Genomic DNA, 20,541 nt, shown 5'->3' on the forward strand with positions numbered 1-20,541 from the left:
AGGGAAGGGGAACTGGGGCAGGCAGTTTGTGTGGCTCATCTGCACAAAGTAAGAGCTGGGGGCTCAAGAGCCAGGGTCAAATTAATAAGCAACATTGCCAAGAGGATTCAATGGGCTGGTGGCTGTGTATACGTATATGTAGGACAAAAAAATCAATTCTTGGAAAAAAAAAGTGGTTTTAGAAGGACCCAAAGCACTTGTAAATGCAGGTCAGATTAAGCAGAGTCACAGATGAAGAAGGGGCAGATGGGAGGATCCTGCAGACGTCAAAACATTTCATTCCCACATTTTTCTAGCCACACATTTTGTTTCAGAAATGCAGAAACATTTTGTTTTAGCCGGAAATGTTTTGTCTTTATATTTCAAAACAACACTTTTTAAATTTAAAAACCAACCTGTTTTTAAATGGAGAAAGAGGAGAAAAAAAAAAAAAAAAAAAGCTTTAGCACAGACAGGCTGCACAGTCCCAGAACGAATTTCATTTCATTCAACCTGCTCGGAGCTGAACAAAATATCTGGGTTCAGCTCAGAATGAATTCTTCTAGCTTTTTCATTAAACCAACCTTCTCCTTCAATAAACCAACCAACCAACCAGCCAGATAACCTCATTTTGTGACAGTTATGACATATTTTCTTGCAGTTTGTTTTCTGTTCCATCAGTCAGCTCTGAAGGGTGCCAACACACCGTGCAGTCACCAATGCTTCTGTGATATTTCATCTCCATAGGGCAGGGGGAGTTCTTGTCCCATGCCAACAGTCCCCAGTGTCTGCACCAGCACTGCTCATGAGATACCCCAACCCCTGTGCACCCCCTGAGCTGCCACAGGCCCAGCCCCACGTGTCCCTCTGGGTTGTCTCTGGCTTTGCTAAAAATAGTTACTGGTTGTGCAGTGCAATCTGTAATGTCCTTACACCAGAAGAACATCTCTGGTGATGGGTAGTGCAAAGCAAAGGCTGAACACTTTGGGAGAGGGCTGATGATGTGCCAGAAACCTGCAGAATGGGCCAGAGCTGGTGGCAGGGGGTGTGGGGGGGGTGTACGTGTTCATGTGCACATCCTTGTAAAATGGTTTGAGAACTCTAGAGAGATGCCAGAGCCACAGCCCGGGGTAAAGGGCAGGTTGTGAATTCTGAAGGATCATGTAGAGCATGGAGGCAAGAGAGGAGGAACTGCACCCATGTGGGGACTGCTGGGTCTTGAGCAGGGGATCCTGTGGGGCTCCTTCCCCTGGGCTGTGGCTGGCAGCCAAGCCCATCCATCTTGCTGATCCCCTGCCTCCCTCTCACAGGCTTTACAAACATCCTGAAGATCCTGAACAAGGACAGCAGCCGGGAGGAGCTGCTCTCCTTCATCCAGCAGTTTGGATCCCACTACATTGCAGAGGCACTGTATGGCTCCGAGTTCAGCTGCACCATCCACTTCCCCAGCAAGAAGGTCCAGCAGCAGCTCTGGCTCCAGTACCAAAAAGGTCAGCAGGGCAACAGAACTGGGCAGTGGCATTAATTCATGCTGGGTTTCATCCATCACCTCCTCTTCCCTGTGCTTACACCATCACCACACTGGTTACTGGGCTCAGACAGGAGAGCTAGACCTGTACCAACCCGAGTGCTGCAGGAGGTTGTGCCATGTGTCCATGGGCAGCATTCCTGAGCCAGCCAGACCCATCCTGACTGCTCCTGCCCTTCAGGAGCCACACTACAGTTCCATACTTCCCTGGGGGGGGGCCTCCTCACCACCTTCTCAGTGGTTCCTGCATGCCTGGGGGTGCTTGGGGTCGGGGATGGGGATGTGACATAACTGAGCTGTTTCAGAACATATTTGTTTTATTGCTTGTGACAATGACAGTCTTTAAGGAAGTGTCTCATTGGCTACCCCATAAATAACGAGACACATCATTAAACAGGGCAATAAACTTGAGGACTTTGAAGTAATACAATTAGGTTATGTTTATAAAAACTCCCTTATCGCTGCAGCCTTCCATTTGCCAATTCATCTCTCTCCTCTAGGGAGATGGGGATATTTCACAGGTCTGATATTTTTTCACTGGAAAACATCTGTGGAGGTTCATAGGGCCCATTCTGGGGCTGATAGTGACACAGGTGGTAGAGGCATTGGTGCCCTGCCCCATAGGTGCTGCTGAGAGCAGCCTCGTTTTGTTGAGCCCGCACACAGAGGTTTTCTCCCACCCCCCACTGCTGTTGCTTTCTGAGAATTCTTTATCTCTTCCCAGTGCAGCTCATCTTGTAATTGTTTCTAACCCCCCATACTTGTTTGTTTGGTCTTTAAGTAGTGATAAATGAAGTTTGCCACATTAATGCCCCTATTTAGCAGGTGAAAGCATCGTGGCAGTGTGTTGTTCATGTACTCACAACATTATTAATCATTTGGGCTCTCTCCCTGCAATCCCCAGACACTCCTACTAGTGGGGAGCAGACCTGGAGTGGTTCTCTGGCCCCAGTATTGACATTGCAGACCCAGAATCTCTGGAGATGCTGGGTGGGAACAAGAGGCAGACACTGCAGGCTGAGCCTGGCACAGGCACTGCTGCTGTTTCATGGTGCTGGTACCAGAGGGGATGTGAATGGTGGCAATACTTGCCTCTGTGATGAGATCTCTCCCATTTCTGAGCCTCCACCTTCTCACAGCCAGAGGTGGTTTCCAGGGCTCAATGACAAAGCCTCATGGTGGCACAGGGTCTGAAGGTGAGCAGTGCCTTGCTGACAGAATAATTTCCTTTCCAGTCCATGGTATGCAACCAGCCAAGGCAGCTCCCTCACTCCTCACCAGCTCTTTCCTGCACCCCTGGAGATGTGCTGGAGCTGTGCCCACTCCACGCTGCTCACAGGGCTGCCCTGGTGCACCAAGAGCATCCAGGCCATCCTTCCTCCCTGTCAAGCACCAGAGCACTTGTGGGACCCTAGGGATCCCCCAGGGGCTTTGTGTAACACTTGGAGATATTTCACTTCTGATCTTAAGGCTTTTGGGCATCAGGTGCTGGCTCTGATCTCGTCCTTTGTGGCTCCGACTGTGGCTTAGGTAGCAGATGGGGTGGGTGAGGCTGAACTTCAGGGCCATCAGAACTGCAGAGGGGACATGTGTTGTACTTAGCTCCTTGATGGGCATAAAATGCTCTTGGAAGTTCACTGAGGATGTTCAGGGCTTTTGCTGATACTGGGGAAAATCAGCTCCGTGGGTTGAGAAGGTGTTAGTGGAAATTCACCTCTCTCTCCTGGAGAAACCCCAGTGAGCTAAGGGAAAGAGGATGGTGCTTATGACAGATTTTATTCCCAGCCCCTCCACTCATTTACCATCATGGCAGTGACATAAGGAGGATTGGAATAAATAGCTCCAGCTAGACAGTTCTGGATGCCTTCTCCACTCGGAAACAGCTCTGGCCCGCCGGGCTCCCCGCTGCTAGCCAGCCCGTTTCCGAATCGCTCAGCGAGAGCACATATGCATCATCCCTAATAAATACAAAAGTGAGGCCAGGAGAACTGTAATTTTTTAGTGAACAACACAGGTCAGAGAAGGAGGGGGAGAGGCGAGTCTGGAGCTAATTGGAACGGCACCAAAGCCGATACCAATGCGCATCGCTGCGGGTTCCCAGCATCGCGCAGAATTATTTTAATATTTTAATCGACTTCATAAATCAATCGGTGGGCCTCAGAGGGAGGCCTCCGCCGGTAAACACCACAGTCTGCACCCCGAGCCCTAATTGAAAACATGCTTTGGAGGAGGAGACTGCTCTGCTGGCAACCGGGCTCACTGCAAAGCACCGGGCCAGGCGCTGGCTCTGTGCCGAGCTGGAGCAGCCTGCACGGCAGCCCCTGCCGTGGGTCGGTGCCTGCAGCCAAGGAGAAAGTGATCCGGCTCTCACCAGGGACAGGAAAAAGTTGGTGTGTTCTCTCTGCCTGGCCCTGCTGCCCTGTTGGGATGTTTGCTGGCTGCTCTGCCTGGAGAAATGCAAAATGTTCCTCTTGCTCCTGCAAGGTGATAAGGTGTGTGCTGGGGGGAGGCAAGGGAGCTGCCTGCTGCTGTTGCTGAGGATTTGCAGGAGTCAATCCTTCCAATGAGAGCATGGCCACGGCACACTGAGCACTGTGCTCCTGCCAGAGCAGGCATGGAAATATCCCCCAGGCTCCTCTCTAGGAATGGTGTTAGCCTGTGAGCAAACCAAACCAAAGCTCAATTCATACAGAGTGATTAAAAGCCCATTTTTGGGGCTGCCTGCTTCCGCTCTGTGCGGCCAAGCGATGCTTTCACTCCTTGGAATGCCCTCTGAGCAGGGACCTTGAGACTGACCCAGGCATTGATCTGTGCTGTGGGAGCCTGCATTGGTTTTCTCCCCTGTTAAAGCCAGAATTGAATGTTGGCAGCACCTCAGTGAGATTGTGTGAGCATCTTTGTGTGGCAGCTGGGACAAAGGTGACATCCCCATCCACCTCAGGTTGCATGTAAGGATGTGCTGGGCCTGGCCAGGATGGGTTGAACTGACTTCATGGTGCTGTGCTTTGGATTTGTGGCTAAGCCAGTGTGGCTGACACCCCCAGGCTGCTGCTGGGCAGTGCTTGCACAGCCTCCAGGCTTCCTCTCTGTCCCCAGAGGGAGTAGGTTGGGGTGGGCAAGATGTTGGGAGGGGACACAGCCAGGGCTGCTGACCCAAACTGGGCTCTTCCACACTGTTTAATGGCATGGCCAGTGATAAAACTGGAGGTAGGGGCTGGGATCAGTCCACCACAAAGAGATTCACAAAATAAATAGGAGGGAAGAGAGACAGCTCACTGTCCTGCAGATCCACCTGTTCAGGACCCTGTCCATCCCTGCTACAAGTTTATCAGACATCTTTTTTCTGTCTGCCTCCTCAGTCTGTCTGGATGATGAGGAGGAGAGTTTGGTTAGGAAAAGGGAAGAGCTTCTCTGACAGCAAAATCTGACAGCCCTGGTGGGATTTCCCCAGGAGCTATTCTAGCTTGCTGTCTCCCACTGCAATCCACAAAATGCAGAACAAATGTCTGCGAGTGCTTCAGCACTTTGAGAAAATGGAGATGTTATCAGCAGTAATGTGGAGGGTCTCATCTTGTCAAGTGTTTGACTGACAACTCTTTCCCTTCACACAGTGCAGACTGCACTGAGGCTCAGCGTGGGAGACTTCTGTTCTCCAGCTGGGAAAAGTAGGAAAAAGAAAGGGTGTGTTGGTGGAGAGCTGCTGCTGAGGAGCACATGGGCTGTGGGAGCTCCTCTCCCTCACCACCAAGGACCTGGAGGAGTGAGAAAGGTCCTGATGTGCAAGGGTGAAGGAGATGCAAAGGTTTCATGCCCCATCTGTGAGGTTGCAGTGGTGCTTTATGTCTGCTGTGAGTGAAATGTTGGTTTTTCTCACATATCCTGTGATTCTCTCGAGTTTCCTTGGCTGAAGTCACTGCCACACGGGGAGCTCAGCAAGCTGGGCTGTTAAAGTGGCTGCTACAGATGTGGCAGATGTTCCCTCCCAGTTGCTAAGGGAAAAACTGCTGCCTGAGCACCCATGCACCAGTCAGGAGTTGGCAAACACCCCGAGACTGGAACTGCTGGGAGCAGTCCCTTCCTCCTGCTAAGTAATGCTGAACACCCAGGGTACCAAATGGTGTGACATTCTCTATGTGACATTCTGTAACCCCTGCATCCTAATGCTGACTTATTAAGTGATTAATTCCATTTAAAACTTATTTCAGCTAACCATCTAGTATTTCTTAACACAGAAACAGATAATTTATTAAAGCAGCCCATGGAAGGGCTGTGCCCTGACAGATCCTATCCTATTTCCTAAGGCTTTCTGCCCAACAGCCTCTCCCATACTTTCCTCTTCTCTTGGACCATATGTTACTGGCTGTATTTACCTTTAGGAGGTTTTCATGCATTCTTAGCAGCTGATCTTAATAAAATGTGAGGCATTTTAAGCTTACAGCCTTGAGCTCTGCTAGAACAGCAATCCATGTTCTTCTGAGCAGGGGCTGTGGGTCCCTTCTGTCCTCTCAAGGTCTCATTCAGGTCTGGTAGTGCTGTAAAGTGATTACAATAGAACTAGTCCATGGGATCCTTTAGTTTTCATTTCATAAACACAATCAGGTGAATTAAGAAAGCTGGAAGGCAAGTTTTGCATCTGTTCAAGGAGATGATGGCTTTCCCTTATACCTGCTTGATCAGAAGTAAAATGTAAAGAATTTCCCTGTCCTTGAGATCTGCTCCTCTGAACAAACACTCTTACCTTCCCAACACTCTCACTGCTTGCCATTTATGTTGTTACATTGATTCCAAAGCCTCAGATTTTGACATTTTGTTCAGAGAAGGAAAAAAAAAAACCCAAACAATCTAGCTGTGAAATTTAGTTTAGACTAAAATATGTGCTGTGACTCAGTCTGCTAAACGACCTCATGCACTGCTCATTGTAATCCAAAATTGCCAGGCAAGTTGAGTAATTAGTTGTGCAAAATGAAATAACTTTAAATCCTTGCATTGAGTAATGACCCAGAAAAAATCACTTAAGCTATTCAATAGAGAAGACTCGGGGCATCTGGCTGTATTCTTATTTTTGTAGCTCTGCCCCCTTTGATTCAGGAGCAGGATTTCCTCCCCTTGGAAGCCCTACCCAGAACCAGTGTTCAAGGCTTTGTTGCTGCTACTCTAAGAAATCAGAACTTCTGCAGCAGCAGCAGGATAGGTCTGACAGCATCATCATGGCAGTGGTGCTGCCAGTATAAGATCTTTTTGATAACCCAGCAGCCTGTGTCTGTAAAAGGAGCTGCTCCCTATCTGAGATGAGCCCAAAAACCTTCACTCAGACCAGCAAACCAGTTGGGTGCAGGCCCAGGGACCAGCAGGACCTACTGATGCCTTTGGATTCTGAGCAGCAAACAGCTTGGCTCCCTTGGCACCCCCTAAATACACCACTTCTAATATGATTTTTTTGCAGCATTTATCAAAACTACCCAGAATCATGGGTGAACCCTCCCAGCAGCCCTAGCAAAGGTGTCACCTCTGTGGCCCCTTTCTTAGCCAGGGATGTGAGTGCTGAAGCCCTCTGGCTGAGGGCTTCCATCCCCTGCTACTGAGTGCTTGGTGCCAGTGCATTTGGACCAAACCTTTCCAACACTGGCTGTCAGGTAGAGTGAAAAGTCAGCTATAGCTCCTGTGGGACTATCAGCATGAATTAGGGTCCAAAAGTCTGATATTTGTTTATGAGGTGGGTAGGGAAGCATCAGATAAAATTACGTGAGACCTGCCAGGGAGATCAGATTTATCCTCCACACCCTGAGAGCATAAAAGTGCTCACAGAGCCCCTCTGCTCCCAAGTCGAATCCCCAGCAGCCATTAGAAACAATCTGCCACCAAAGGGAGGAGATGAAGTGTTTTTAATAAGAAAATTAGCCATTTGCAATGTGATTTTAATTGGATCAATTTTTCCTTTATTACACCCTCTTTAAAACCCAAACACATACGTAAAACCAGACAAGCTCTTTTTCCAGGTAGAGAGCAGAAGCCAAACTATTTCATCACAATCCTTAATTACTCCATTTCATCTCATTTGGCAGATGATCACAACATTGTGTGGGGGCATCACAGCAAGAAACACAGCTCTGAAAAATCAGCTCACAGTCACTTGTTGAGTTTTTTAGAGGATGTGGGCTCCCTGGGCAAGGGACAGCAGGTTTCTTGGTTTTTTTCCCTTTTTCTTCCTGAATCCCAGGACTAGAGGAAGAGCTGGAGGTGAAACCCCCCTTAGGTGCTGCTGGCAGTGTCCTGGCCTGCCAGTGCATCACCAGGCAGTGTTATTTCTTTGAATCTCTGAGTGAGAAACAGGTAACAGATGCTTTGTTTGAACTGTGTAACCAGGAACAGGCTGAGGTAACCAGCTGCTCCGTTTGCTGGACTGGCTTTTATGTCCCTTCAAGCACTCCAGGAAATGTTATTGATAGTAGAGTAGTAGAGTGATGTTTATTGCAAAAAAAAAAAAAAACAAAAAACAAAAAACAAAAAAAAAACAGAAAATCCATTGGAACAGAAAATGAGCGAGGTACATGTTATCACAGATAATATTGCTTCAATTATTCAGGTCCATGGTAGCTTCCTGCTTGGAGCAGTTCTTAGGAGAAATGTTTAAAAGAGATCAGTAGGAGAGGAACTGCCATTACCACAACACTGGAAAAAAATGCCTTGAGTTACAATGTAATTAACTGCAGAAAGGCCCAGTAATAGTTCTCATCTCCCAAAAACATACATACAAGATGAGATCTGCTCCCCAAACTGCTGTAACATACCTTAGGCAATTGTTCCCTCCCACCCAAAAAAAGCAGAGAATGTCAATAATTACAGGCAAACACACAGAGCAGCTCTGGAGGGAAGGGGGGTTCAGCTCTCTTGGGCTCCCTCAGCACCATCTTCCATGGTAGTGTCTTAGCTCCTACTCCCTTCTCCACAACCTTTTTTTCCAGCTTATTTTTGGTGAGGAAATGTTATTTTCTTACCAGGATGGATGGGCACCTCCATCACCTCCATTCCCCAGCAGGGTGTTGTGCTGGCCATCTTCAGCATCTTGGCTGAGCAGAATAGGGAGAGGGGAAAAAAGCAAAATTCCAAGATCTACCCCCAGCACTTCTTCCACGTAACTGCCAAACAACTGGCTGCAGCTCTGAGGCCAGTTTTACTTTTCTATTTCCCTAGAGGAAAGTAGGTGGGAGCTTCAAAAAAAAAAAAAAATAAAAATCACCTGTTGCATACATGTTGAAGCACAAGCAGCGTACAGTCTTCTGTAACATGGCAGCCACCATAAAATCAGCTTTTATATTGCCTGTTGTGGCCCCAAATTTGCAATGACATTGTTGGTAGCAACAAATAAATGCACTGCAGTGTAACTATTATTTGTGGCAGATTAACATGCTACCACTGTGCCCTATTTAAATGCATCTTTTCTTCAATAAACTATTCTAGGCAAGCAGCACCACACTGAGGTACACATTTATCAGCCAGGAGAGTAGCACTGTGGGGGCCTTGGTTCACACAGCTGCAGTTTTGTGCTTCATTTGGCCCAAAGCTGTGATGAACATGAACTCTGGTGCCTGCTAGTGCCATTAGGAAAAAAAAAAAAAAAAAAAAGTTAGGGATGTAGCATTCTGCTGTGCAAGGGAAAAAAAAGGCAACAATTCACCAATGGTCATGCTTCCAAATATTAAAAAAAAAAAAAAAAAAAAAAAAGCAAAACTGTCCCATCCCCACCAGAGCAGGAAGTGTAGATGAGTGGAAGCCCATCACGAAATGCAATGGTTTGGAGTGCAGGTGAACATCTGATATTTTGCATTTCATCTCATGTATTACAATCCCCCAGCCCTTCCCTCCTCCCCCAGGAAGCTTTAGCTACCAGACACTTTCCTAAGACAGTTCCCAGGATACATTTAATAACACAACAGTGAACATCAACTGTAGGTTTCCCCTGGTTTGTTTGGTTTGTTCTTCCACCCCCCTCCCTTTTTTACCCCATTCTACCTAGGAGAACTCCAAGTAGTAATAAAAACCCTGTTGCCATCAGAGGGCAGCTTTCTGGCTTGGCTCAGTCTTTCATGATTGCACAGTACTTACTTCACATTGAACAGACACATTTCACAAATGGCACAACAGGGGCTATCTCCTGAATACCAGAAAAAAAAGGAGAGAGAAAACCAAACCTTCCCTCACCAGTTTGAGAGTAAAAGTTCCATCTCCCTGCAGTTTAAGAGGGCTATTTTGTTTTATGCAGTGCTACAATCAGAAATTGCTTTCTGTAGTAGTTGCCCAGACAACTGCTACCCAGTTCCTTGTGAGCACCACAGCAAGAAGAGGATTGCCTCTCTAGTTCTCCAAGGGAAGGTGATTTAAAGCAGTCAGTCAGTGTTTATGGCACAAAGATAGATACAGCTGTTGAAGCTGGAAGCTGTGGCTAAAGGAGGTGAGAAGGTTTATGGAGTGACCAGTCACTTAGCAAGGAACCAGTGCTCCAGAAGGATGGATCCTTTCCCTCCCGCTTGTTCTTTTTTATTGTACAGATTTTATAAAAGTAAAAATGAGAAACAAAAGAGAAGAAAAAGCAGACTACCACCACAGAAGCTATTTTGTTTCTAAACACAAAACACGATGACCTCTAGGGTGAACCTCCTTCATTTATGGCACAGTTATCCTGAATGCTCAACACTGGTTCCCATCAGACTCCAGTGAGGCTGGAAGAATCTCTGCTGCCAAAGCAGGCTTTGCTTAGAGCCACACCTTTAAGGGGTGGAATATCTTCTCAGATGGTAACTGTAGATCTTAATGCAGTGATCCCAACAGTCCAGCACCAGCAGCTGTCCTTTGGGAGTAATGGCAATACCGACCGGGCAGGTGAGTCCTTCCCGGATGAGGACATTATAGCCACCTCCTTTAGGAAAATGCAGGATTTCCCTACGGCTGCTGTCAGCAACAATGAGGTCTCCCCTGGCATCGACACACATCCCAGCGATGCACCTGAAATCCTCATTCTCAGAGAAGAAGTGGCTGATCTGGCGTCCCAGCTGCCCATCCGGGCCGACGGAACCGATGGAAAAACCTCCTTCTAAATGGTGCTCGTACTGCCGGTTCTCCAGGTTGAGCCCCAGCCCTTGGGTGAAGTAGATGGTCCCCTCGGCATCACAGGTGACAAACTTGGGGCGCACTGCACTGCATAAGCAACTGTACTTCACCACCCCGACCCCACGGTCCACTGTGAAGCACCAGAGTTTCCCACCTTCCACGTCGGTCACCACGAACTGCCCTGACGGGAGGGCTGTGATGCCCCAGGGCTTGCTGAGCTGGCTCCGGTGACACGCCACGCAGTGCCCATCCATGGTGTACACCTTGACAGAGTTGTCGTAGCTGTCAGTCACACCTATCAGGCCGTGGCAGTTCATGGTGACAGAGAGGGGAGTCAGATTGGGCAAATCTGCTCCAAGGAAGCTCAGGACGAAACTATCGATGCCGCTCGGGCTCCGGCGGATCTCCTTCAGGAAGCCCTTGCGGGTAAAAACCTGGATTCGGAAGTTGCCTCGGTCTGCCACGAGCACCTCACCTTGCTGGGTGACGTGGAGGCTGACAGGGAGATTGAACATCCCTGGCAGGCTGCCCTTGGAGCCCATCTTCTTGATGAAGTGACACTGCTGGATGCTGGTGGCCGCTTCGGGAATCCTCGGCTTGGCTGGTGAGGAGCTGGGGGTGTAGCTGACCTCTTCCTGCACCAAGTCAGGCTCCCGAAACGACACCGATGAGGAGGCTGCAGTTTCCATGAGTGATTCCTCCAAGTTAACAGTCCGGGGTTTCTTTGCCACCTGCCCGATCTGCAGTGGTCCCACGTGGCTCACCTTAAGGAGTTCAACTTCTTGAAGTGTCAGCTCCCTTGGGAGGCTGTTTGTCAGTTCTGGTTCTTCCTCGTCTGCTGCCTCCTCCAAGAGAGCAATATCTCCCTGCTTTATTTTGGCAAGGAAATAGTCACAGCGAGACATTATCTGCACTTCTGCTAAGTTCAGCAGATAAGCTTGCTCCTCCATGACCTGATTATTCACCTTCTCCACATCAGACAAAGAGGTGGTGAAGAATTTGCGTGACCTGGCCAGCTCTTCCTGGATCTTGCGCTCTTCTTTGCTGTAATCTTGCAGAACTGCTTTGTACCTCGACTGCAGGTCTCTTGAAACAGCTTCCAGAGATGCTTTTCTCTTCTGCAGATCACCCATGAGCTCCCGAAGTCTGGCAAGCCTCGTCCCAAATTCCCTCCTACGCTCTTCAGCAGCCTCTTTGATAGCAATCACTTTGTGTCCTTGGGGCATGTGTGATGTCTCCTTGCAGGGTTCACATAAAACCAAGCTACAGCTCTTGCAAAAGTGTCTTGGCAACCTTCTCCCACAGACCTTGCACATGAGAAGACCCACCACCTCCCCCAGGCCAGCAGTGTCTATGATCTTCAGCACAGTGAGATTGTCAGTCAGCTGAGCTAAGCTTGTGATCCGGGTGATTTTGCTGCAAAAGGGACAGCGTATCCCGTTGATGCTGTTTGCCAGGAGTTTCTCCAAGCACTGTTTGCAGATGGTGTGCCCGCAGTGTAAGAGCTTGGGTCTCAGGTGCTCCTCAGTGAAGGACTCCATGCAAATAGGGCACTCCAGGACCTCTCGGAGTGCATCCGAGTTGAGATGAGGAGCAGCAGCCATGGCTTTCCAAGGCAGCTTTAGCTGGTGCAAAGTCTTGCAGTTGCATTTATTCCAAGGTGTTCCAATTCTGTCCCAAAAGAAAAAAAAAAAAGGAAATGTGATTCATGTCATCACCAGCAGTTACAAATACATGCAATTTATTTCTGATTTATCACCTAACCCTGGAATAAAGAAGCCCAGTTACCTCTTCCCACATTCAGAAAGGATGGATTATTCACAGCTAATCTCAGAGTGGGCAAACTCCAAAACTAACTTGAAGCTCCTAGTGTGATGAATTATTCACTTGAAAAATTTATAAGTACAACTGAAAGAAGTATAATGGCAGCAATAAGGAAGCCCAATAGATATTGATGACTGACTCATGGTGCCCATCTCCCACTGCCAAGCCTCTAAGTTTGCATAATTTACAGAAACCCAGGGAGATGAAACCAACCAAATGTTGCATATCAAAAGAGAAACCAGATGGTGCAACACTTTAGGACATTAATACATCACCTCTGGAGACCTGCATTCAGATGTGACATCAGATAGGGACAAAATAAATGTGGTTGTTTTACTTTACTTTTCTAGATAACCAAAACAAATTTTCAAGGTTTTATATGTTTGCCAGAAAGTGAAACTGGAAGGAATGATTTTTCAGCTTCTACTCCTTCTGGGACTGGCTGTACACACTGAAAACACACAGCAAAGATTTTCCTCTGGTGGATTTCATTAACCTCTGCCATGCTACATCATACTTCAGCATGCAAATAGAACACAACTTAACACAGCAGTGTTCTAGCAGGCATTAGCAATAATGGAGCTATCAGACAACTCCAATTAATACAAAACTGCAAGTGTTTACTGTTAGTTCTTCAACTTAGCTTAATTGCATATAATTTCTCCTTATTTCACTATCTTGCAGCGTTGACCTCATTCTTCTCTTCTGCTTCAGTCTCCTACCACTCTGGCTGCTGTTCAGCTTCCATCCAGGTTTCTCCTTCCTTGCATCCCTCACAGCAGGGAGCAGATCCCAGCAGCTCTCTTGCTGAAGCAGCCATCCGTTCAAAAGGAACAGAAGAGGGTTCACATCATTAGGTTATTATTCAGCAGACTGGGTTTCAATACCTTTGCTGTCGTATTTCTTAGCCATTCAAAAGGAATGGGGAAGAAAACATTTCTTCTAGGGGAAGAGGGAGGAGAAGGAAGTTGTTAAGTCTCTAAAATGAAGAGCCAGTCACTGAGGAATGTGAGCAGACAGCTCCTTCTGAATAATGGCTTCGTGCATGCAGCACTTGTGCTGCCCTGCTGGGTTTGCCTGCTCCATCCTCAGGAGCATCCCAGAGAGAAACCTTCACTCTGTTTCAGTTTACCATTTGCTCAAGTGGAAGATGACAGCTGCAGTGGAGTCCTTTATGTTCAGAGAGAGAAGACAAAATCATTTTAATTTATCAGATGCAGTTCAGAGTTCTTTAAAGCCCAATATTTCAGGAGGGGCTTCAGTGGTGGAGCAGCTTCCAAGTCCCAGGCTGGGATCTCATCTTTGGTTTGATGGTGGCAGGAAGAGGATCACACCCCTGGTCCTTGGGGTGCAAGGGCACTCTGGGTGCTGGCATAAAAAGTGCTTCCCTTTTATTATCAACATAGAACTCAGTTGGGGAAGCAGAAGCCTGGGCACAGCCACACAGATCAGAAACCTGCCTCTGAGGGACAGAAAATCTGTATTTTAAAAAGATCTTTAAAAATGAAACACAGAGCACCAGATCCATTATTCTCATTTTCCTTGGAAATGTCAAAAGACTTGCTCAGGGAAACATGAGGGAGCAGCAGACACCAGATACTGAAAGTTACATAAAAAGCTATCTCTAAAACAGGTATTTTCATTAAAGAACAATGGTGGTGGGGGGGTTGTAAGTTACACTCAGGTTTTAGACAGGTGATTTGTACAACACTCTAATTCATAACTAACCCTGTGTTGCTGGAATGCCAGCATGCACCTTACAAATGGGAAATTATTTTTACAGCTGCACCTGCATCTTTATCTTGCATTCAATCGTGCCTCCGTGGAAGTTTCCTTATCAGTGAGTTATTCTTGCATATCGTCCTTCCCGAGGCATTTCCTCTGAAAGCCTCAGCTGAGGATCAAGCTGGAAAACTGCAAATTACCCTGGTTTCCCTTCCTTTTATTTAGAATAGGAATAAAATCGCAGTTTCTGTAATTTTTCAGTTGGGCAGTGTGGAGAGGCAAGGAGCTGCACCTGTAATTCCCAGCCTGGGGCATTAACCAGTTAAAATAAGAGGGAAAAGCTGCAAAACCCGTGTCCTGGCTTCTCCCTGCAGCGTTTTTTGACTTTCAGCGTTTCAGGGGCAGCTCCAGGAGCCGCGCGGCCGCCGGGTCCGGGTCCGGGTCCGGGTCCGGGTCCGGGTCCGGGTCCGGGTCCGGGTCCGGGTCCGGGTCCGGATCGGGGATGTTTCTCCCGCAGCCTTTGGGCTCGGAGCAGCAGCCCCGCTTTGCTGTCGCGATTGCCCCGTCCCGGAGGCACCCAATGGGCCGCAGTGGGCCCAGCTGTCAGGACGCGGAGCTGGGTCCAAAAGGCGCCTTTGACCCCCAGGACCCCTCCTGCCTCCCCCACCCCTCCACCCCGGAGCATCCGCAGCCCAGGGGAAGGGGCTCGGCGGGGCGGACCCACCCCGGCGCGGCTACCGAGGGGTTCTGACGGGCGGGGGAGCGCGTACCCCGCCACCCGGCAGCGCCCGTACCGCGGAGGCGGAGTCGCGGAGCGGTGGCCCGATCCGGCCCGGTTCGGTCCGGTCCTGTCCCCCCCCCCAATCTTCCCGGGTGGGCTCCGGACCCGCAGCCCCCGCCCCGCCGCCAGGGGGCGCCGCTGCTGCCGCGGGCCCCGGGCGCGCCCTACCTGCCCGCCGCCGCCGGTACGCGCGCTGCTCCCCGGCCTGCCCCGCGCCGCCGTGGCGCCGTGACGTCATCGCCGCGGAGCCTGCCGGGATATGGAGTCCCCGGGGGGGGGAGCGGGAGGGCAGCGGGGTCGGGAGGGAAGAGGGGGGGGGGGGCAGAGGATGGCGGCTGCGGTACAGCCGTGCGGGGCTGATGGCCACAGCTCCTCAGCACAGGAGCAATCGTTTTCCTCCTGCCTTTTCCCTCCTGCCTGCATTCCTGACCTGTGAGGGTCTGACCGCGGGGCCGTGGCTCCGCTCCGGTGTCCATTGGGGTGGTGCAGGAGCTGTCAGTACCTCGGGTCTCGTTCTCAGCTTCCTTTGGCCACCCCGAGCTTTACTGTGACCCCATGGGCTGCCCAGCGCATCAGAGGATGTGTTGGGGCTTGGGGCTCCCTCTGTGGGAGTGGGGAGAAGCCCCGGCCCAGGGGAACCGTGTCCTTCACACGCCACCAGTGCCACGGCCGCGGTGTCACCAGTGCCACCAGCAGCAGCCAGGCAGTGTCCCCGGTGTCCCGGTGTCAGCCCAGCTGGAGGGGTGGTTGATCTGCAAGGACGAGTCTGGAGTGCTGGGAGGAGTTTGCTGCCTGGGGAGGAGGTGAACCCTGAGTTGAGCCTTGTCCCTTGAGCCCTGCACGCACCCTCTGTGCCGGTGTCTCCGGGTGCTGTGGGGACACTTCCAGTGAAAGCTGCAGCACAATTTTTCACCTGCTCCAGCAGCTGCCAAGCAGCACTGAGGAAGGCAACAGCATAATGCAGCAATTCTTCCCACCTTCTGTCTTGGATGATTTTTTTTTTCTTTTTTTTTCTTTACAGTAGAACAGAGTAGTTCAGCTGGAAGGGATCTACACCCAGCCAGCAATGGGGGACAACAACGTGGGCAGTGGATGCTCTCAAAGACAGAGAGAGCAGGTGATGCAAAGCCTGACCAAGGCTGCTAAAAAAAAGGAGTGATATTTATGATTTTTTTTTTTTTTTTTTTTTTTTTTAACACTGTGCTTCAGACCTTGAGCAGCAAACTGCAGTGGGACCCCTCTGGGCATCACCGTGAGGTGATGGTGTGCCTGGGGAGGGAACCTGGGGTTCACTCCCAGCTCCTGGCATCACCAGGGAAATGTTTTTAGTTGGTTGCTGATTTGTTTTCAGCACTGACACAGAATTTTTTCGTATTGCAATATTTTTTCACTAACTCAAAAGTGGATGTTAGTGTAGAACAGGGTAGTCTGGCAGATTTCTCGAGGGCACCTACACTGCAGTGTGAAGGGAAAACAATGATAGGAATAAGGAAATAAGCTTTTAATGGATTCTGGGATGGAACAAAGGACTCTCTGAGTTTGCTTAGAGGTTATAACTGCCCAGCATGTTGGACTGCAGGGACTTTGTGCCATGACAGGGAGAATGGGGAGGCTGTAAGCCCTGACTTCTGGGCAAGGTGTCACGTTCCATGGGGCTGGTCCTCACTGGTGGCCATCCCATGTCTAAGCTTGATGGATCTTGGACACCCCATGTGTTGTCTCATCTGGAGCTGAGGTTTCCCCTGAGCCTGCCTGTCCAACCTGAGGTGGTCACCCCCTGAACTGTCCCTGCTGGTGTCTTGGGGATCAGCCCCAGGGCAGTGAGGCTCCCAGGAGCAGGGACATGGGTGCCACTGGACCACCAGCACAGCAGTGGTTCTGGCCACTCCTTGTGGCTGGGCAGTGGGGCACGGAGACTCCATAGGGGCTGTGTTTAATTGAGCCAGGTTAATTGGCTGGGAGCAGCAGTCAGAGCACCGGGGGGGGGTTGTGGAGGGAGGGAGACTGCAGGAGGGCAGAGGTGGGTGGCAGCGTGAAGCTCCCGGGACATCGTGGAGAGAGAAAAAGGGTCCCAAAGCGTCATGTTCAGGAGATACCCGGTGCTGGAACTCGGGGGTGTTTGGCTTTGGGGTTGGATTCCGAGGATCGGGGCTTCCCGAGCCATGAGTCCCCGCGGGGGGTCCCGGCGGAGGGGCTGCGGGGTGACGGCGACAGAAGGAGCGGTGCTGGCTCCGCAGCCCAAGAGCCATCCTGCCGGGTGCCACCAGAGGGCAGCAGGTCCTCACGGACCGGGATGGACACAACTGCCCCGCAGCCAGGACCTGGCAGTGCCCCGCATCCCGCACCCTGCCAGGGTCCCCACCCCGCCTGCTCCGGGGGTCCCACCGGCACATCCCTGTGGGTGCTTGCAGCCCCCCATTCTGCACCCTTCTGTGTCCTTCCCGGACAGGCTGTGCCCATGGCTTCATCCAACATTCCCAGGCTGGATGCCAGGCCATGGGATGGCTGCATTCTGGGATGTTAGGAGGGATGTTAGGAAGGATTTCTTCACTGAAAGGGTTACCGGGCATTGCTCAGGGCCATGGGAGTCACCATCCCTGAAGGTATTAAGAGTCATAGACATAGTAATTAGGGGTATGGTTTAGTTAAGAATAAAGATACTTTGGAATAAGGTTTAATTGTCCGTGTTAGGTGAAGGGATTGGCTTGATGATCTTGAAGATCTTTTCCAACCAAGGTGATTATTCTGTGATTCCCCAAAGGGTGAAGGAGCTACATGAGCTCTCTCTTGCCCCAGCCCGTGCCTGAGGCTCAGATTCACTGCATGGCAGCTTGGCACAGCCAGCCTGAGCTGCTGGCAGTGTGGCACAACATCCCCTGGGCAGTGACAGGGACACACAGGGATGTGTGTGACAGAGGAGCAATGCTGGCTCCCCTGGATGTTACTTCTATGCCATCCTCACAGCCCCAAGCAGTATTTGCCCACTGTTTAAAGTGGGCAGCATTTCATCTGCCCAGGCTCTTCACAGCCCTGGTGGTTACTGCACTGACAATATCTCACTGCAAGAGAAATTCCCAGGCAAACACATCTATTGATTTTCTTTCTAACTCCCTTTCGATGGATTTGCCAATGAATGGAGCATTTTTATTCCACCAGCTAATAAACAGGCAGCCTGTGCCAGTGGATGTGCTTGGGCCATAAATCCTCTCTGTCCTGTGGTGGCACGAGGTCTGTCCAGGCAGAGGACTGTGTAAAGCAGGGGTGAACCAGAATTACCTCTTCCTTGCATGGTGTGCAAAGCCCAGGTCCTAAATCAGGCCCACCAGTGTTGTTGGGGTTAACCTAATGAACCTGGAGGAATCCCCACCTGGGTCTGCTCCTGATGTTCCTTCTCTGGCTCCAGCTGGAGAGCCTTCTCTCCTTGTTACAAGCTTTTCTGCTGTTGAAGAGCTACCACATCCTACCCCTGATGTGGCTGCATTCTTGTGGTAAGTGGAACGATTCCCAGTTTTGGAATGACTTGGGATCTTTTGGAAGAGGTGTTGTATAAAATTCTGGACCACTAGCAAACCCATCATCTCCTGGGATCTCTCAAAACAAAACAGCACTCTAATACCAAAGAATTAGGTATTATGCTTGTGTTATTGTTAGTGGTGTTACTCTGCTTCCCTCTTGTCCAGGCACCAGGAGGTGCTGCTGGTAACTCTTGAAGCATTTCCCCACACCTGCATCTGCAGCATCCGAGCAGGGACCCCTGTGCAGTGTGCAGGCAGCCACTTGGTTCTGGGGGATTATTAAATCTTGGTGGAGCACAGAGCCAGAGCCAGGCACCCCAAGAGACAAGCAGTACCTCTGCAGTCCTCATCCTCCCTTTCTTATGCAAGGTTTGACTTCTGGTGGGAGGCTCTTATTTTATTTCTTTTGCTGCGTTGTTGGGTTTTGTTTTGGTTTTTTTTTATATATTTTTCAAATACATATTTCAGACAAACAAACAAGCTAATAACTCCCACAAGTTGCTGTAATGCATTTAACCACATCCGCGGCGCTCTGCTTCCAAACAGATGTTGCCAGGACTCAGCTGAGTTGCCAGCAGCTTTAGTGAAAGGATGTTCAGATGTGAGGGCTGATAAGGAATCCCTGTGCCCTCATCACTGCTACACTGCAGCCCCTGCAGCCAAGCCTCACCCCCCTGCCAGAGCAGGACTTAGGGAGCACCCTAACAGTTCTCACCTGCAAGCCCTTCCCCAGGAGCCAAGCAGAGCTTTTGCAAGAGCAACCTGAGAGCCCTAGGAGGTTCTCCAGTTCTGCATGGGGTTTGTACAGTGTGGACTGAATGCTAAAGCAGGGTTTATTTCTTCTGGACTGGACCCAGCTTGCAGTGAAGACAACTGGAGCATTTCCGTTGGCCTCACTGGCAGCTGGAGATGGTATTGCAATGGTACATTGCAGGGTCTGGTTCTGATTCTCTCCAGTCCAACAGCAGAAACTTCAGGAATAGGGTTGGGCTGCTCCTGTTTTCATTGAAGAGGACACCAGTCAGCTGGGTCTCAGCAATGACAAACACTGTACAGTGACTCAGTAAGAAAAGCCAGACTGAGTCTCAGGTTTTCTCCAGCTCATGGCCAGGTTTGCCAAGAGGACAGCAAGCTAGCACCCAAACCTCCTCTGGATAAGCAAAACTCATCACAGAAGCAGGAAAGAGGGATACAGGGGAACCCTGATCCTTCCTTCCCAAGCTACAGTTGCAATGGCAGGTCCAGAAAGAAAGGAAGTGTGTTTTAGGGGGAAATGCCTTCTAGATCTGAATAGCTGAATAATGCTCTGCTGTGAGTGGTGGGTGATGTGGGTGGAAGGAGAAGGAAGCACAGACTCCATCAGGGAAATAGCTTTTGAAGGACGAGGCACCTGGAGCTGTTACTTTCTGTCCCCTGAGCAAGGTGCTGAGGAGCAGCAGTTCCTCCTTGCTGCCTCTCCCTGGCTCTATAGGGGTTTGCTCACAAGCTGTGTGTGCACCTCTTACCTTCAGATAGGTATTAATAGTAGAAACAGGGTGACTGTTTCATTGGGACTGTCCTCAAGCCCACAAAGTTTGTTCCACAAAAGCCACCAGGAATTCCTATCTGGTGCTGGTGACTTCCAAGTGCTCGTCTGGATGAGAGCTGGCAATTTGACAGTGAAGCCCATCTCCCTCTGCTGAGCCACATCCTATTTGCTTTTCCTCCTTTGGAGTTGTACCCAGAGCCTTTGGAACACCACGAATCCCTTGCCAGCTTGCTGAACCAGTGCGTTCAGCTGCAGTAACCCTTTACATCCCCAGGAAGCCAGGCTGCAAAGCAATTCTTTTCCCCAAAGTGACAGAGTGACTGGGTCTTCAACTGTTATAAAGAGGATTAACTGCAGCCACTCATTTCCACCTCAGCTGTGAAGTCTGGTTTGCTGACAATTCTACCATGAGCCACCAGGCTCCATGGTTCATCTTCTGTGCAAAGCAAGGGGAGCTGCACTGCTCCCAGAGTTTTCCACTTTGCTCTATTTGCAGCCCTCCTCACTTTCCCCTGTGCAGCTCCATTTGATGACTGCTGTTCCTGAAATGGCTTTG

At 50.0% G+C, this 20,541-nt stretch overlaps 2 protein-coding genes across 6 annotated transcripts in view; one reads left to right on the forward strand and one right to left on the reverse strand.

Moving 5' to 3' along the window:
- Positions 1-20,541, forward strand: part of ASTN2 (astrotactin 2) — a 319,778-nt gene that overhangs the window by 202,440 nt on the left and 96,797 nt on the right. The window contains exon 16 of the mRNA XM_071766590.1: positions 1,290-1,469. Within this exon, the coding sequence (XP_071622691.1) occupies positions 1,290-1,469 (180 nt within the window). The remainder of the gene's footprint in view (positions 1-1,289; positions 1,470-20,541) is intronic.
- On the reverse strand, positions 7,421-15,200 carry TRIM32 (tripartite motif containing 32). Of its 5 annotated transcripts, none has more exons than XM_071766591.1 (3): positions 15,111-15,136; positions 13,128-13,898; positions 7,421-12,283 (listed from the first exon to the last, which is right to left on the reverse strand). In XM_071766591.1, exons 2-3 carry the CDS (start codon positions 13,130-13,132, stop codon positions 10,273-10,275), a joined length of 2,016 nt encoding a protein of 671 aa, XP_071622692.1. In that variant the 5' UTR covers positions 13,133-13,898; positions 15,111-15,136; the 3' UTR covers positions 7,421-10,272. The 5 variants fall into 5 exon arrangements, with proteins under 5 accessions (XP_071622692.1, XP_071622693.1, XP_071622696.1 ...); XM_071766592.1 differs by having other exon boundaries at positions 13,128-13,606; positions 15,111-15,135; XM_071766595.1 differs by lacking the exon at positions 13,128-13,898 and having other exon boundaries at positions 15,111-15,200.

The sequence above is a fragment of the Heliangelus exortis genome, chromosome 22 (assembly GCF_036169615.1).
Source record: "Heliangelus exortis chromosome 22, bHelExo1.hap1, whole genome shotgun sequence".
Classification (NCBI taxonomy): domain Eukaryota; kingdom Metazoa; phylum Chordata; class Aves; order Apodiformes; family Trochilidae; genus Heliangelus; species Heliangelus exortis.